Raw genomic sequence first — 19244 nt, 5'->3', positions numbered from 1 at the left:
CCCGTAGACTTTGCATTGTGATGACATCATGGATTTTTAAATCACTTTTCTCGGCTTGAGGAAAGTTTTACAAATATAAAATTTAATAATAGAAAGAGTAATGGTTGACCTTGTATGCAGTTTGAGGTGTCCTGTCAACAGTTTTACAGACGTCTCTTTTATAATGGTGGTCTATTGGGAAAAATGCTTTTTGGGCCGCGGGGGGATTTTTCGTAGCAATACCATGGAGTGACCACTGGGAAAAAATGGCTGCAAGGCTGAGCAGTGGCGCTCTATCCAGCTCTTTTAATAAATTCATGTGTTTACCATGTTCACCATTTTAATTCAGCATGTTTCCTAGTAAGCATGCTAAGATTTGCTAATAAGCATCAAACACAGAGTACAGCTGAGGCTGATGGGAATGTCATTAGTTTTATAGGTATTTGGTTATAAACCAAAGTATTGGACAAATTAAAACTATTGTGAACTAATGATGGCATAGATGAGGAGTTAAGAGATCACCAAAGTTATTACACCTCCTGAATCTGCCTGTACCAAATATCATGGCAATTCATCTTTGGTGAGATATTTCTCACAAAACCACAAATGTGAACCTTATGGTAGCGCTAGTCTAACAGTGAGGTTTTCACCACAGTCATTAGTATTCATCCTCTGAGCACCATGAATGTCGTAACCAAATTTTATGGAAATCCATCCAATAGATTGTTGAAATATTTTAGTCTGAACCAAGGTGGTGGACTGACAGACTGGCAGTGCACGGCTAAAAACACACACACACACACAGTGATAATAGATTTATAGTTACAGTAATAGTCAATATATATTTTGTAAGCACATTTAAATCCCTTTTAAATCTATTTTGATACTAGCACCAATTTTTATCACACACTGCACAGGTGAAACAAAAAAAATCCAAATTCCAAAATCCATCCTGGTTTTATTAGTTAAAACTGAAATCAAATGCTGTCCATGTAAATGAAAGAGACTGACAAGTTTGCTGAAAAGTCATATCTGAGAAACTGCCCATAAATCTTTCAAACATTTGATTTATGAATCAAAAGATGATCCAGCGTGACTTTGGCTCTTTCTTTCACACTGTTTCCATCTTTCTCTTTAGTTGTTCCCTCCTATTCTTTATCTTTCTGTTTTACGTGTCTTAACATAAATTTAGCAATCTAATCGTAATCTAATTAAACAACAGAAAAATGTTTTGAAAAGCTGTCTGACAAACACAAATAAACAGTACAATCCCTACTGCACACAGAGTCTCCCAGGCAACTCTGTTGCATGTAAACTTGCTTTAACTATGTTGTATTTTCCTTTGGGACAACGACTGGCTTCTAAACCTGTTGATAGAGGCTGGATGATCCCCTTGCTAGAGAGGCAACGCTGCTATTATCAATGCTGCTGGAGGTTACCAATGATAGCTGCTGCCTTTGGCAGCTTTGCCCTGCACCTGTCTCCAGACCTCAGGATAGTAACCAAGATCAGTCCTGGGTCAGACATTTAGAAAAAATGTCACCCTCTCTTCCTGGAGACAATATCAGATCTAACAAGTTAAAGCAAGCTATTCCCTACACAAATATGACTGATTAAGATTATATCAGATCTGTAGTGACACAGGGACGTAAGGGATAAGACAGATATCTGAACAAGTATGCAGTATTGTAGATCAGTTGTGCGAACGATGCACTCTAGTGGTTCAAAACAGGCCTCCTGAAGCGTTTACGTCTCTTATTGATTAGTGGTCATTTCTATCTCCTTTGTGGTAGAAAATAATAACATTGCATTTGAGCGATTTTTGATCTCTTGTGTTTTTGCATCGGCTGTTTCAACTTTGCATCAAGTTTTATGATACATTATAACCAATCTTTAGGATCAACGTCAACTAGCCTGCATGTCACTACATGTACAGATACTTGCCTAAAATATTTTAGGATATGAAGAAACCAGTCTGAAGCAGTTTTTCAGCTATACTGAGAAATTAGTTTTAGCTGATAAAATATGTTTGCAATTTCTTAACAACAATTTAAAAGTAAATGGACTTAATGGGGCTTTATAAAGATACAACTCAAAGACCCTTGAGTTGTGCTACCACTGATATCTGATTCCTCACCCTAAAGCAATAACTAAACACAAATGCAGCATTGTTAGGAGAGACTTGAAAAACACTGTGACTATGGGCACTAAAGAAAGTCACACAACCACTGCTTGCACAGTGACAATCTTACAACAGAAGAAGAAATTTCTTTGAACAGAGTTCAGTTAAACCAAAAAAAAAAAAGGCTGTTTGTGGTCGGTGACACTTCCGTTGTCAAACTAGATACTGCACTTCAGACGGCTGTGGTGGGTAAGCAGGCCCACAACAAGTCAGGAAGAGGTCTGCTAAGTCACTCTGCCCAGGATAGAAGTTTGCTGTCTTTCAAAAAGAGTAAAAAGGTCTAAATCCATATGCAGCAGCATATGTGAAAGGTTTTACTCTCCCCTGTGGCTCCATATGTTTTTCTATTCCATATGCTCTGTATTGTGCTGTGGCAACAAAATCATTTAAAGTGGTGCATATGGGTGCGGCAAAGACTTGCTGATTGTGGCTTTAACTCAGGAAATGGAGAAAGCAGAGTGTTTTTTCCTGTGGACATGGGAGAACTGTTAAGTGAGGCGACAGCTTCATCCCTCTCATGTTCCCACTGTTAATTAGTTTGTGTCTGCCTATCTCTCCTTTCAAGATTTTCTCTTCCACTCTTTCATGGTGTGTCTTCTTTTCTTCCCATTTTCTTTAGACAGCTTTAGACATTTTGTTGTGTTTTCTCTTTCTCTCTAATTTTTTTATCTAATGACTTCTCTGTTGGCCAACTTGCCTTCCCAGGAAGACTTTGACAGACAGATCTGTCGAGTAGCAGCAGGCACAGACCCAGTGCCCTTTAACTGAGGCATCAGTGCCAGCATGGCAGACACTGCCAACCAGCCACTGCCAGCCTTTCCCCACGGCTCGGATGAGGTGACAATGAGACTGCCATACTAATCAACAACATGATGCACGCTGAGCTTTTAGAATAACCAGTGCACAAAGGGTACAGTGTATATGTTTAATAACAGTAAGGAAACAGAAATAAAGGATAGTGACTTCAAAACATCTGTGTAGCTTATTTGAGACTGGTTTATTTCAAGCAGGGACATTTCAACCCTGCACCTTAAAGAGGCAGTAATCAAAGGGGATAGTGAGTGTTTTATAAAGGTGAATGTGAAAACTAAAAAATTATGATCATTCTCAGTGCTTTTTAAAACAATTTAAACCTTCCTAGTTTCTATTCTATGCAGGAAAATGCATGTAAAATTAAAAATGTATAGAAGTTGTCTATCTGTAGAGGAAGTTAATTTTGCACAGGGTAGCTTTAGAGAACATGTTGTACTTGACATCCCTTTTGGGGGACACGTTTTTAGTAACCCTGGAGAGTCTCACATTTTCAAAATGTCAAGTTAAAAAAGTTGGTTTTCCCTCTGAAGGAGATGTAATTCTGACATTTTGCAATATATTTTTATTATAACGTTATAATCATTATAATGTTTGACAACATAAATTGTAAGGCCTCAGAAAGTAAGACCAATCTCACGTTTTTTGGAGTTTATCATAAATTATGAATGTATTATGAGTGTATTTATCTTGCTGTATATTGTGCATTATGGTTATGGTATTTTTTAAGGTGCCTTCTCTGCATCATTCCATTTCTTTGAGGTCTGCTTTGGACTACATGTGTGTTTTTGGATGAAGTAGCATGAAAAAGAATTACACACATACACATGTCTGCTTTTTAAGTTTTGGATGAAACTCTGTCTTGTGATTTTTAAGATGTCAGTCTTTTCAGACTGTGTGTGAAATGTGATTCATTCATTATAAAACACAATAATGTAAGCGGAGCTTGTCATCACAAAATTTGAGTTCATATCTGTGATCTGTTGCCAATAATGCTTAATCTTCCACTTACAGAAAAGATCCTTTCTTTATTTTTTACTCTTAATATGATGTCTTTGTCTGTACTGTATGAGATGTCTGTTAGAGAGTCACTGCCCTATTTGGAACCACTTGAATTTTCATTGACACTTACTTACAGGCTGACAGACAAACTGGACTCTGGTTGATATCTTGTTGTGTCTGTCTGCCACTGTCTGTCTTTACCTCTTGCCTTCAGCCTGTTTTCCCCTCATACGCTGAACTCTTGACCCCAGTGTGTGACAGACTGTGCTGCATCTCTCCCAGGACTCCCACTGTCCCAGGAGAGATGAGTCTTGTGTCATCTGCTTCATGACACAGAGGCGGCATCGTGCCAGGTGGCCTTTCATAACCTCAGTGTGCTGTCACCAGTGAGTCATACACGCACATACACAGTCACCTGCAAACTTGAACAAAACAATTGGGTAAACCATCTGTTTAAAAATGAGTTATACAACAGGTAACTGTAACCAAGCTCTGATTGGTCAAAGACAAAACCAGGCTCAAAGACAAAACCACCCTCGTTGGTTGTTATGCTGTTTTTTTGTTTATGTCTGTGTCGTGACATGTCGTGCATGATCTTTGCTGCTCTCCTCGTAGCTAGCATTCATATTCAAGTACTGTACTTCTGGAAGATTGGATTTCAGGCAAGAAGGTCCAACTGCAGACCTTATGTCTGGGGACCGCAGTTATAAGTCTAACTGCGAGCCATTGGGAAGAGAGTAGGGTCCCCAGACATGAAGTGCATCACTTCTGTTGGCTGTCTCAAAAAAAAGTTTTACTTTGCTAGATTGGAAAACGTTGACATATATCTGCTTAAGAGAGTTAACGCTATATTTGATCAAGTAAAAAATATTCGTTCTGAAATTGAGAGAATTACTGTGGTAAATTACCGAAAAAAATACAACCTGGTTGATGTTACATAAAGTTCAGGTGATATTAGCCTGTTTGAGAAGCTAACATTTATATTAACCCTTTGTTATTATTATGTTATGTTAACCCTATAAAGCCATGTGAAACCCACCTCATTTCAGGTGGTATAATCTGGAAAGTAACTATTTTATAAATAACAACAATCTTCCTTTATTATAATTAATGGTATATTAATAGTTGCAACCACCCTTATACTTCTCATCCAGGCCACTACATTTAGTTACACCCATAATCACAGAAACAAACTTTGGGAATAAACAATAAAAATTAATGACAAGAAAAAAGAGGGGTAGTCCCCAAGCTCCCAAAATGTTTATGAAGCAATGTTTCTCCTATCAACATATTTGTCAGGCAAACATCCATGTGAATGAAAGGCTGGCAGTATTTACAGACAATAATATACAGCTCCAGTAACACTCACTTGATACAAAAATCAGGGTTAATGGGTATTATGTCCTTATTTCTTTGCCTGATGTTTGAAATGTTGCCTCATTAAACTTTTGGGAGCTTGCAATATTTAGTTTGTGGACTGCCTCTCTTTTTCCATCGTATGCCGGTTTTGTCCTTCACCCAGCTGAGGTTGGATGTGTACACCACACACCCTCTTTGCTTATAATACTGAAAAGAGCACACTTTGTTTGTGATTATATTAAAAAAGTATAAAAATATTTTTTAGGTAATTTGGTGGTTTCTCCTTTGAAATAAAGCCTCATATGAACATAGGTGATATATATGCATCTACCTGCAGACCTAGAAACCCAGCCAACAGTCCACACACACTTCCCGGGGTTATGGCACTTCAAATTAGAATGAGCTCATGTGTGTAGATTTTAAAGAAAAAAAAAACCCTGACATGCTTGTGGGCCTCCATATTTTTGAGAATCAGGGCCCCTATACTATTCCCCTTCTATCGTCTTTGCCATCAATCTACATGCATTATTCCTGTAATCCTCACGGTGGCACTCTCCACTGACTGTATTGCCACTGGACACACACACACACACACACACACACATATATGCACACACTGAGCTTGTGTAATCCCTTTCATTTTTGATGAGTCAAACCCAGCACTCATCCTCCTCAGGGGAAATGTCTGATAAGACAGAACGGCCTGGCCACGGGGGTACTGTTAGGACGCAGGCAGAGGAGGAGGAGAAGTTTACCCAAAGTTTGTGAATTTGACATGAGGCCACCAGTATCCTGAGCGTGGGTGGTTTGTTTGATGTGATGAGACTGAATGGACCCCCACCCCCTCAGCCTTGTCATTCCATCACTGAGTAAGGTGAAAAGAATAGAGAGTGGATTAAGTTCCTGCTGGCTGGAAGATGATCCTTGAGTATTTCAGGAGCAGCAGAGTCAAAGTCTCTGTCAGTGTCACCTTTACGGTTGATTGGAGTGACGACGTCTGCCAGGACCACTGGAGAGAGACAGACGTAACTTTGGACCACCCAGCCTCAGATTACACTGCCTGTGTGTATGAATGTGTCTACAGTATACTGTACAAGTCCAGTGCAGCAGTAATGAAGATCGTCATGTCAAATTAGCCTTCAAAATGATCAAGTATATATATGTATGAGGCTGTATTGTAACTGTGCTTTGAATACATGCCTGTTTCTTCACTTTGGTGACATATGTTTGATAAAAAAAAATATCTACCTGCATGTGACACAAAGGTTTTAAGTAAATTTGTAGTATTTCACACCATATTTGTATATTTTTAAGCTGTTATTACAGTTATTACAGGTTTTGCCATTTGACCAGTATGGGTAATGATGTTTTAATCTTGGATAGACCTCAGTCTGTTGGGTTTTAGTTCAGTTCAGTTTTTTTTTTTTTCAGTTCAATTTTTTATTATCATATATGTATGTATGTATTTCATATGTGGGTTAACACAGGGTCAACGGTACAATGAAATGTATTGGATGAGAAAACAGGTCAGCTCAGCAATAAGAGCACTAACCATAAAATATAGAATATAAGATAAAAAATTTAAAAAGATGGGATGAGATATAAATAAAAGATAACACACATATATGAAAATGAGGATTTATGTATAAAAGTAAAAGTGACGAGTGTATACAACAGTATTGCACATTGGCTATGTAGCAGTTCTGGTCCAATAGCAGCAGTCATGGTTGACAGTGCATTTTTTATGTAAGCAGTGCAGCAAACAGTGCAGTAAACAGTTGCTGTGGTCCTTGATGTTGCTGTGTGCCTTCCACAGGCACCTCTGGTGGAAGATATCCTGAATGGCCGGGAGTCTGTTGCCAGCAATTTGCCTCCACCACTCCCTGTAGTGATTTGCTGCTGCGGCCAAAGCAGTACAAGTATTAGACCGTACCAAGCTCTCAATGGTACACCTGTAGAAGTTTGTGAGGTTGCTGGTGTTCATGCCAAACATCCTCAGTCTCCTCAAGAAATAGAGCCACTGGCGAGCGAGAGTTTGTTGTCCTGGCGCCAGCTGGTTAGTGTCTTCACCTTCTTACTTTGAGCTTCTGTAAAAAGAAAATAATAATAATAATAATAATAATACTTTGGCTATGAATAATGCTTTACTGGTGACACACTCCCACATTTGTTTTTCTCTTTGCCTGAAGGGGCACTAAAAGTTATTTCTATTTGTTGTGTCATCCTTGTGTACAAGAAAATAAGTCAGCCAAACAATGTTCAATCAACGGCTAAAAGTCTTTTAGTCTTTCACTTTCAACCAGATTTTTGCCATCTTTGGATATCACCAAATGTCATTAAAAAGTCATTGAAAATATGACCTTGTGTTGAGAAGGAGAGCTTGTTATTAATTTATTTTAAGAGACATAGTGTGCCAGTAATACTCAACAGTGAATATTGATATCTTCACAGATACAGGCTACTCATAAGTGGATATGAAGTAAGCATCCAGAGGAAACAAAAACAAGTTACAACTGGAGGTCATCACCATCATTATATTGATTTTGGTGATATTATCCATCACCACTAGTGTAGGCAGTTGCCTCATCACTCATGCAACGGATGTTACCTGAGTGCAGTGCAAACAAAGCAGAAAGCAGTTGTGGTAGGAAATCAGTATGAGCTGATTGATTTAGTCATATTTTGATGGTGGTTATTTTGTCATTAATGTTTATTGTCTCAAAACTCTTGCATTAGCTGAGGAGCTGCCAATTTGCCTAGAAAATATTATAAATATGGTATCATAAGGAGAGATTGTTAGCCAAGCTACAGCTAAACTGGCATTATCTTAAATCTGCAATTGATATTGTGGCTACTTCAGGGGCAGCAGAAACAAGCTGTGAACACAACATTGACATTTTAAGTTGATATGACAAACTTGTTAGAAAACAAGGTTCCCAGTAACATTCCTACAAACATGGCTCTACTCTTTTCTTGTTTGCTGGACATGTTTGTACAGCTCATACAGCATAGTACAGTAGTAGTTCTTCCATAATGTTACAAAGTCGTGGTTCTTTTTCAACTGTTAGAAAAGGCCACGTGAGATGGTACTTTGGTCACTTCCATTGCGTTACATGTACTATGCATTTTTGAGTTTAACTTTTTTCAAACCACATCACCTGGTGTTGTCGTTCTGGGCCGTCGTCATGCAAAGTTGCCGGGTTTAAATGTATGTTTTCAGGAGATTTTAGAAAGCCAGCCCTGCATTTTTAATTATGGGATCCATAAGTATCACTGAGATCATTTCAGCATTAGTCAGTGCTGACCTCCATCTACTGTTAAATGAATATATATGTACATATTTGAAATGCAATAAAGACATCTCAGACGGGTACTTTTTAATATAAAAATAGGGCTCCTTTTTATGTTGGCTGATAGGTTTGAAAATGAAAGTCGCAGTTTGACACACAAACTCCCCCACTTTAGCTCTGCCTCAACAGAGTGGCTCCAGATTGAGTGAGTCACTTATTCATCGTCATGAATAAATCACACCCACTGCTACTTTCTTCTACCCTGCACCACTTCCTTTTCCAAAACACACCCGCACACACACACATGTTCACAAGTAAACACACTGTAAACTATATACAATACACAAACACAAACACAAACATGGTGTACAACATGCACTGCAAATTCTTAATTAAAACTTAAAAATGGAGCAAATCATATGACTTTGCTAAACTAACTGAGTTTTCACTAATATAAAGACATCTATTTGCGTCTCCACTGAGTATACAGACAGTTGAGGAAAGGAAGGAACACAATCCCTTGCCCTCTCCTCAAGAAGACATTTGTCACTTTCCATTTTTACAGCTCCCCTCCTCCTTCTCCTCCCCCTCTTAGCGGTAAAACGGAGTTCATGTCTCCCTGCATTTCCCTGAGGCAAACTGATGGCTACACCCAGAGACCCAGACGTACATACACAGCAAGGCAAAGTGACTGCTCCTTTTATGCCACTTTGTTTATGTTGTACTCTCATCTTAGACAGTGAAGCTTTCTTTTTCTCGCATGCACATTATTGCTTTCTTCCAGTTATCCTTCTTTTTTCCCCGACACCCCTCTGGTTTTCTTTGCTTATTGCTCATATTTTCTTTTTTATGTTATATATATTTCTTTCTCTATATTCCCACTTCATCCAGTCCACTTCTATCTATCACCCCCACCCCCACTCTGTCAACCTCACTTTTACCTCATTGTCATCTTTCCCTCTCCTGCCATAGATCTCAATCTATCCTGCATCCGCCTAACTCACTGTGGGCAAAAAGCCTGTTAAATTTCCCAAAGGGTGAGGCAACATGAGTTTGCTTCTAAAACACTCTGTAGGAAATTGACTTGTATCTGAGGCATTGATTTCCTCTCAGCATTATGGGAAGGAGATGGCAGTGAGGTGAAGGCTAAGAGCCGTGCGGTCGATACACATTCTCATCACAACACCGGATGTTCTTCCGTAGTCGGATTGGTTTCACCGCCCCAGCACGGGCGGTAAATGTCGCCGGGTGACTCTATTAATTGAGCGGTATAAGTCAACAAAAGAAAAATGGCAGGGATTATTTGAAGTTAATTAGGGATTTACAGTATAGTTTGAAATATGCAGTACGGGAACTCACAGTGGAAATATTGGTTGCAGCAGTCATAAAGAGGATTTAATGGGAGTGTCAATCATGACAATAATTCTGGTAACAGCGGTAGTAGCAGTAATAGTAGTAATACAGAATACTCTATTATGAACCAGCCATAAATGATCAGTCCCTCTAAATTACAGTCCTTGTTTTGACAGATTTCCTCTGCCCCCCCCCAGTACAGTGGAAGTCAATAAACACCCCATTGCAATGGAAGTCAATAGATTATTACTTCCTATTGAAGAGATAGGCCCTATGAAAACAGTTACGGTGAAGTCTGTGGATGATCTAGGCTTCGTCTCCTGATAACAATCGATCTTCGAAGTTAAGACTGTTTCCTGAGAGTAAGAACGCTCTTAAATCTCTACATGCATTTACCAAATCTGTACTTAAGAGCAAATGCATGTGCACGCTGTTAAGAGCTTCTTAACACTGGCTATTGCTGTTCATGAAAGGAGTATAGACTTAAAAATGTACAAAAACAATGAAAACTCGAATAGAACATGTAGTTTTTGGTTCCTCCTGCAAGTCATGGAGCAGGTAGCCTCCTACGAGTAGGTGGAAGTCACTCATTAATCTATGACCATTTCTAAGAGTCTTCAGTTACAACGCTTTTGGGAAACACCTTTTAAGCTTAATATGGTTTGTAAAATGGATTTTACGATTATCTTAATGCCGTAATGGCAGTGGTTCCCAAATGTTTGTCTGTCAAGCCCTGAAAGCAAACAAAACAATCCACGTCAAACTTTACTGAAATAACTTATTCAGTATGTTTCTCATTCTGATGTGCCAATGAAAAATGAAAGTTTTATACTTTTCCAAAGCTGTCACAGTTTATACACACAAAAGTTTCTTCACTTTTGATTTGACTGATGAGCAGCACCTGTTTTTCTTTACTTTTATGTCAAAATCTTGATCAAAGCAGTCTTGTTTCTTTATCATTCCCAAATTCATCAGATTCATGAACCTTTTTCACAGCAGACATTTTGACCTTAAATAGAACAGGTGGAAATGATAACTTGAATGATTGTTGTAATCCAGCAATTACTGTAATGCAGTGCAGCAGGTAATGATATTAGTTACATCTGTGTTTGGCAAGTCAAAATGTCACTCCACTTTTTGCCTCTGGTCATGTGCGACCCCCCTGCATGGCTACACAACACTAAGGGTAAGTGACAAAATATGTTTGGTCAACCAACCTTTTAAAGGACCTGAAAACTTATTTTCTCAGTCTCCATACAAAAAAAAAAACAAAGGAGAATCCAGGGGATGTACCAATTTAAAAAAACAAGATATAACATGTAATTCACCAACTTTAGAGGTGGATTTTGTTATATTGAACCTATTTAATGGACAGATCTTACAGCTGTAACAATCTTCTCATCTAACTCAATAAAAACAAATATGTGTATTTCCCAAAACAGCAAACTCAAGGCTAAAATCCATTGTTTTGTCATTGTTTTTCCTTTGATGAATCACATTCTGACATTTTTTGTCTAGTCCCCTTTGGCCTAGAAAATGAAGACAAACTACAGTATGTATTGAGTTTATTTTTTTTTACCTCATGACCAAATGTTGACAATTTTGAGCTTGGCTTTCTACAGTTAGATTTTCTAGTGCTGAGGTGTCCAAGATTTACAGGAAGATGGGGGAGTTTAGTACATAGTGTCTGTCTTTACCGTCAGTATAGACACTATATATTTCTGTCTGCAAGTGTGTGTGTGTGTGTGTGTGTGTGTGTGTGTGTGTGTGTATTTCAGTTGACCAGGCCTTATGAGGCGCCTGAAAGTACCAAGGAATGTAGCAAGGTACTGCAAGAGGTGAGCCTCTCTCTGTCTCTCTCTCTCATGCACAAACACACACATACACGCACCTCTGCCAACTTTTTGCCCATCACAGAGACAGCAGTTTTCCTCTCCCCACCACAGCGGCTGGCACCGGCTGAGCCTAAGCCTTTGAAAAAGACCAAGACTCATACTTAATGGACAGATAAGACTTTTGGACTATCTCCTCAGACACACAGATCTCCCCATTTTTCTGCAGAAGTGATCCGGCTTGAGATTTATCTACTGCAGACTAAGCAGAACAGAAAATACCCAGAATCAGACTCTAGTAGATATTAGCTGCAGAGCTAGAGATGAAGGGAGGCATCTGCTCTGTGTTTTTCCTGGTGACTCGGGTGATCGTGCTCAGTGGCCTCGGCTGCCTGGGTGAACTCGAGTCTACAGATGATAGTGTCGGCACGGGGAAGACGCGAGAGCCCAGGCCCCCACACCTTATCTTTATAATGGTAGATGACCAGGGTTACGGAGACATTGGCTACCATGGCTCTGATATCCACACTCCTGTGCTGGACCAGCTGGCAGCAGAGGGGGTCAAACTTGAAAATTATTATGTCCAGCCAATCTGCTCACCTTCTCGCAGTCAACTCATGACAGGGCGGTGAGTAATTTTCTTATCATTACATTATTATTACGATGGTATAATTCATTTACTGCATCTGTTCTCATATGATATAATTATGCATAGGCTTTAAAGGCTTTTTGTCTTTTTGCTAACATATTTAACAGTGTATTCAGTGTTGAGGCAACTTCCAGTACAAGGCCAGAAAAGGAATAAAATTATGGTACCACCTGTAGCGTTTAATTTGCTCTTGGCAAACCACATTGCATTTCTGGGCCTGATCCATTGTTTGATGCTGAATCTTTATGATCTCGGTGTATAACTGGCCAAATGTAGATAAAGCAGCCAAACCTAGACATATTTTCAGTGCAGATTAAAAGCAGTTTTCTGGCAGAAATAGTGCAGGTTGAGATAAAGTGGCGACAACAAAAAAGTAAAATTACAGTCCTAATCACAAAATAATTCCTTAAAAGCACCAAACATAACAACAACAGTGGCTTGATGATGCGTAGCAGTGTGAGAGTATCCAAGAGTGCAATATTTCTTTTAACCATCTGTAAAATTTCCCATTATTACGTTACTACTTGCATCTCATCCAGACACTTTTTTTTTCTTCTCTCACACTATGTTTTTGGGAACCAGCTACCAGATTCACACTGGCCTCCAGCATTCAATCATCCGACCACGTCAACCCCTCTGTCTGCCCCCTGACATTCCCACTCTACCAGAGCGCCTGATTGAAGCTGGATACGCCACACACATGGTGGGTAAATGGCACTTGGGCTTCTGCAGGCCGAGCTGCTTACCTACGGGACGCGGCTTTCAGAGTTTCCTGGGCACACTGACTGGCAGTGGGGATCATTTCTCCTATCAGAGCTGTGATGGGGCTGAAGCTTGTGGATTTGACCTGCATGATGGAGACAGACCTGCATGGGAGATGACTGGCAACTATTCCACTCTGCTCTACATAGAAAGGTGAGCATCATAATATACATTAAATTAAAAATACATTCATGCATACAGAAACACAAACATATTTAAAAACCTCCTTATTTCCCTTCTGTCCAACCAGAGTGAAGCAGATCCTGAGGAGCCATGACCACCGTACACCACTCTTCCTCTATCTGTCCCTTCAGGCTGCCCATACACCTTTACAGGTACCTGACCATTTTCTGCACCACTATGATTCTCAGGGCAATCGTCTCAGGCGCCACTACGCAGCCATGCTGAGCTGCCTGGATGACGGGGTTGGACAAGTGGTCCAGGAACTGAGGACTAGTGGGCTCTATCAAAACTCAGTACTGATCTATTCATCTGATAACGGTGGGCAGCCGCTCTCTGGGGGGAGCAACTGGCCGCTGAGAGGTGGCAAAGGGACCTACTGGGAAGGAGGCATCCGGGCTGTGGGCTTTGTCCACAGTCCCCTCCTGAAGAGGAAGGGTGTAGTCAGCAAGGCACTGATCCATGTTTCTGACTGGTATCCCACATTACTAGGGCTTGCTGGGACCCTACAGACCCAGCGTGGCCTAGACGGTCATGATGTGTGGGGGACCATCAGTGAGGGCCTACCCTGTCCTCGCACTGAAATCCTTTTCAACATAGACCCAGTCTCCAGGAGGCCTGGGGAGCCATATTACATGGCACTGGTGCTCAACGGCTTTGGGATCTGGGACACAGCAGTAAGAGCAGCAATAAGGGCGGGTGACTGGAAGCTGTTGACAGGAAATGTGGGTGATGGGGACTGGATACCACCACAAGCCCTTCCAGGTGGTCCAGAACGGTGGCAGCGACTCGAGAAGCGGCGTAATAAACTGGGAAAGTCAGTTTGGCTGTTTAATCTTTCCTCTGACCCCTATGAGAGGTTCGACATGGCAGAAGCACGTCCAGAGGTAGTGAAACATCTGCTGATCAGGCTGGCAGAGTACAACCAGACAGCTGTGATGGCCAGAAATCCACCAGATGATCCTATGGCTTACCCTGAGCTCCATGGTGGGGTATGGAGCCCCTGGATGGGCCTGGAGGGGCAAGAGCGGGATAGTGGAAAAGAGAGTGGCAGAAAAGAAAGGATGACAAAGACTAAGCACTGCAGAGTATGCAAATTAAAAGCCCTCTTTAAGAAGGTGGGGTCACGCCTGCAGAGAAACTCTCTGTTCATCTAAATGTCTCATCAAGCAACTTTTATAGGACTAAAGGATTCAGTGTGCTTCAAATGAAATAGGTCATATGAAGGCAAAAGTGTTTATACCTGTTCCTGTTTATACTCCTCTCTCTTCAAAGGCATTCATGGTGTTGGCTTTACTCAGCACGCTTGGCCAATTGCTACATAAAGTAGACAGTGAGAGAGCAGAGACCAACAAAGATTCATTACCGCAATCAATCAATGGACATTGTGGTTGTGTGTCGTGTGTCTTAACCAGTAGTTTACCAGAGCGTACCAATGTTGTTGATTTCAGAAAGATACAAAAATGTGTTGGGGGAGGGGGTTTCAGACTAATCCAATGACAAACACTTCATTTGAAGCATACTGATGCCTTCATTAGGAGGAATTGAGAGGGAAATGGAGTTGGAGACAAATGAACCCAAATACAGTCCAGCAGACAAGCAGGCAGGTCAGATAGACAAGATAGTCTCACAATCAAATACTGAAGCTCGGCAGATAAACAGGCAGCCTGATAGACAAAGCAGACAGGGCTGTGCGGCTGGCTGAGCAAGCTGACTCACTCACTGTCCTGCGGCCAAACTGCAGCAGGGTGACTTTGGTCCGTCGTTGGACTGCGTAGGGAGCAATGTGTGTGTCACTGTGCATGTATGCCTGTATTCATGAGTATGTTCTGATTAATACAGAGAGATAGAGTGCGTGCATGTTGAAGTGAAGCCTGAAGAGATTGGAAGAGAAGAGGAAAAGCACGCAGGGTGACCTCTCGATGTCTCATCTCCTAATCATCCGAATGGACCCTTTAAGGATGACACAGAGACACCCACAGGGGTTGTTTTTGTCAAATGTCACCTTGTTCTTTTGTTCTTAGGGGTTATACAGATTCACTTCCGCTCATAGTATGCTCGTCTGCCTTTGAAAGACCTCTGACCACCACACATTGTAAAATCCCTGTTGCAATGACTAAACAAAGGCTCAGTAGATGATATTATCAGTCTGTTGTGAACTTCTAAATGTTTCTAAACTCATATACTGTTTTATAAAATGCTGGGAAACAGGTTGAAATTATCTGAATAAAATCCTGAATGCCAAAAATCATTCTTATCATGTCATGACTACACACAATCTCTACAGAAAGCCATGGACCAAAACTGTTGGACTCTCAGAAAAAGGCAGAATAGAATTAGGATCACTAAAACGTTGTTGCTGAGGTTGTACCTTAGAGAAGTAAATTACAGTGCACTTTATTGCAAGTCAATTTTTGTAGCTCTCATTGTGTGCCTCCCGAAGGACATTTATTGCACTCCAAGTATAAATGTGCCCATAAACAATCATATAATCATTAGGAAATCATTGTGCAACCTTTGAAGTTGTACCCTTTTTATTCTATGGGTCTGCGATTTTTTATTATTTCCTAAAAATTTCCAAGACATTTATGTAATTTGGTACTAATAGAAGGGAAAGTAGTTAAATTGGTACACTTCCAAAATTAAATCAAATTAATTGCTAGTGTAACCGACAGTAAGACTCTTTTAGTCAGTGCACAGCACACACCTGAATTTGCAAAAATGTGAAATGATTCTATAGCCAAGCATACAATATTCAACCTATATGGAAAATAATACTTCCTATAATAAGTGAATAATGAATTAACATTAACTTGGGTTTAAACTGAGCGTTACTTTATGGAAATCCCTATATTCCCCATAACTAGTATAAAACTGTATGATTTTTACCAGGAAACTTCCATTGGAAACTATTAGGGAAATTATGAATCTGTAAAATGAAGCGTTACCGCTAAATCACTTTGTACCTTTATGACAGATTGTGAGGTGTACGTTAACATACATGTATTTAAATGTGGAAAGCCTAACCCTAATCCAATATTGGCTGGTCCTGCAAAACCTTGGATTATGTTCAGTGACGTTTTTTTTTTTTTTTACATCTGATGCCAATGTTTTTTCTACAATATCTGCACTTGGCACATGTGGTATGATTAAAGGATATGGATGGCAATTTTCTATATTTTTCTTATTGTCAACAAATCCCTTGTGCAGTGCCAAACCAACAATGAATTGATACTACCTACATGTATTGTGTGTGTATCCAAAGCCTGATATATCTCAGTCCTTTGTGCCGCTGACCTCTGTTGTAATCCAAAAACTATTAAAAACATGTCAGTGAGTCACTCCGCTGTACTGGATGAAATGTTCCCTTCACTATGAAGATTACGGTCATGGTAGTTTGTTTAGAAATGGCTCCAAAGACTAATAACAGCAATCATGTTTTCAGTCTGGGGAGAGTAGTTTCATGTACAGCAGACGCCACCACACAAGAACGCAGTTCCAGTTACACTGCTTCACTAGCTTTTTGTGCTACATATCACAACCTCTTGACTCTGTACCAAAGTTATTTGAGAAATGTAAAATATAGTACAAAGGTAAAACTGAAGTTTCAACTCATTATCGTGGAATATAACGTAATTCCCAGAGACATTGGGAATAACTTTGCTAGGTACTGTGTGCACAGCTTATCCCTTGACCCCGGCCTTTAGGTGTGTGTCTGAGTCTGCATGTGGATGTACAGTAGACGTGTTTCTGGGTGTTCGTGTCAGCAGCAATCCCACACACAGTAGCAGCAGGGCTGTAGATTTCTCCCTAGTGGCCTGATAATGAATATTCAACTGTCCTTCTTCGCCATGTCTTCCCCCTCTGGTCAACTTTTACCCTCGCCTCCTCCTCACTCCACCCTCACCCTACCTCCCTCCATTTATCCCTCAGCTCTTTTTACTTATTCCCTCAGCTAACCACCCCCTTGTCTTCCTTTCTTTCTCATTTTGCTCATCATCCTACTCACTTGTTCATGCTCATTTGGAACATCGAGTTAGAAGTATTAGCCGTGTTTTGCTCAGAGCTCTGTGGCGTACAGTTAAATAAAAAGAGTGGAGGAGGGAAGCGAGTTCCCCAAGGGCTGCAAGGGGCTGTCATGTCTGAAGTGCTTGTAGATCAGATTAAAATGTCTTGTTTAGTGTAAAAGCCACACTGCATATATATCACACAAATATGTATAATAACAATAAAGTGAAAATACTCAAATACATCAGTAAAATAAATTTGTCACATATAATATATCAACACAAATTGTCTTTAGGAATTAAGTAAAAACATAAGAAATAAAATAAAGCTAAGCATTTTTATAATTTTACTGTTTTACCTTATTGAATGTGCATCATATATTAAAGGCATACTATGCAGGATTTTCCTAAAAAACAAAAATAATCCCTCTCAACCATCACTTATGTCCCACTAGAAGTGTGTGGTGGTGTATTTATCTGCAGAGACCCTGCCCTCTGCCTGTATTTTCTTTTTTCTTATCATTTCGCTGTGTCAGCCTTTGGGCAGTGGGTGTGTAGCCCCCAGCCATTAACAGCGCTCATGGTGTGAGGTCGGGACTCTAAAAACGTAGCGACCAGGTTGCATCACTGTCTACGTCTCTCTCCTCTGCTCTCTGTCTTTGTCATAGATATGACTCTATAAAGAGAACAGGTCTGTGTCTGTTTGACCGAGGGCAGGGCTGAGCTACACACACGCACACACATACACGCAGAGCAGAGAGTCTACAGTGGACAGGATGAAACATGTGCTTCGGTTGTATTCACACCAAATTCAGCAATGCGGCACCTTCCGGCAGGGTTGTGCGGAGGTGTGCAGAGGTGTGGGTGTTTTTATTTGTACTTTAGAACATAACTGCTGTGAAACAATCAGAAAATAATGTTCTATTTATCTGATTTATGGCTTTGTTCTTGCTACTCCCGCTCCCTCTCTTCATTCACTCTCTAGCTTGCTCGACCACGCTGCTCTCTCTCTCTCGTGCTCTCAACTCACTCTGGTGTCGTTGAGCTGGGAAGGAGGGGCCAACTTTGAATGTGTGTTTACAAACAGCAACTGACAAATCCTGCATAGTATACCTTTAAAAAAAGAAAGCTTTTCAGACATTGTACGTGTATTTGTAACTATTCAATACTACTGCTACTACTATAATAACAATAAATGTAGTATGTTCTGTAGTTTGACATGTGGCATACCAATGACACCAAAGGCACCTACAAACACATTACATTATGCCACATCAATGCTGTGCCTGCACAGTAAAAACATGATTATAATTCCTGACAAATGTTTCACCCCTGCAAGGGTATTTCTGGTGTCTTAAAGTCCATGTGGGCTGGTCACTTGTACTGTATTTGTTCAATCTGTTGGTCAGTCCACCACTTTTAACCAGTCTGAAATATCTTAACTATTGGACAGATTGCCTTGAATTTTTGTACAAACATTTATGATCCCCAGAGGATGAATGATACACACTTTGGTGATCCCCTGCATTTTCAACTAGTGACACCAGCAGTGAAATATCTCAACATCTACTGGATGGATTTGCACATAATTTGGAACAGGCATTCATGGTTCCCAGATGATGAATCCTCATGACTTTGGTGACTTTTTCTGCAGTGCCACCATGAGGTTGATATTGTTGGTTTAGAGTAAAATGTCTCAACAGCTAGCACGAAATCAGGTTCAGGCATTCGTGTCTTCCTCAGGATGATGATGATGTTCGTGATCCCCTGACATTTCCTTAAGAGTCATCATCAGGTCAAAATTTGAATTCGTCCAATGCTTTGGTTTATGACCAAATA

The 19244-nt window shown here is 40.3% G+C and overlaps 1 protein-coding gene across 1 annotated transcript; it reads left to right on the top strand.

The window, feature by feature from the left end:
- Positions 1-3696: 3696 nt before the first annotated feature.
- On the top strand, positions 3697-16680 carry si:dkey-174i8.1 (arylsulfatase I). The gene is made up of 3 exons (XM_067610587.1): positions 3697-12435; positions 13039-13371; positions 13469-16680. Exons 1-3 carry the CDS (start codon positions 12131-12133, stop codon positions 14553-14555), a joined length of 1725 nt encoding a protein of 574 aa, XP_067466688.1. The 5' UTR covers positions 3697-12130; the 3' UTR covers positions 14556-16680.
- Positions 16681-19244: the final 2564 nt, after the last annotated feature.

The sequence above is a fragment of the Thunnus thynnus genome, chromosome 14, assembly GCF_963924715.1.
Source record: "Thunnus thynnus chromosome 14, fThuThy2.1, whole genome shotgun sequence".
NCBI lineage: Eukaryota > Metazoa > Chordata > Actinopteri > Scombriformes > Scombridae > Thunnus > Thunnus thynnus.
Note: the sequence above shows the minus strand (reverse complement) of the source record. Positions and strands in the feature narration are given on the sequence as shown.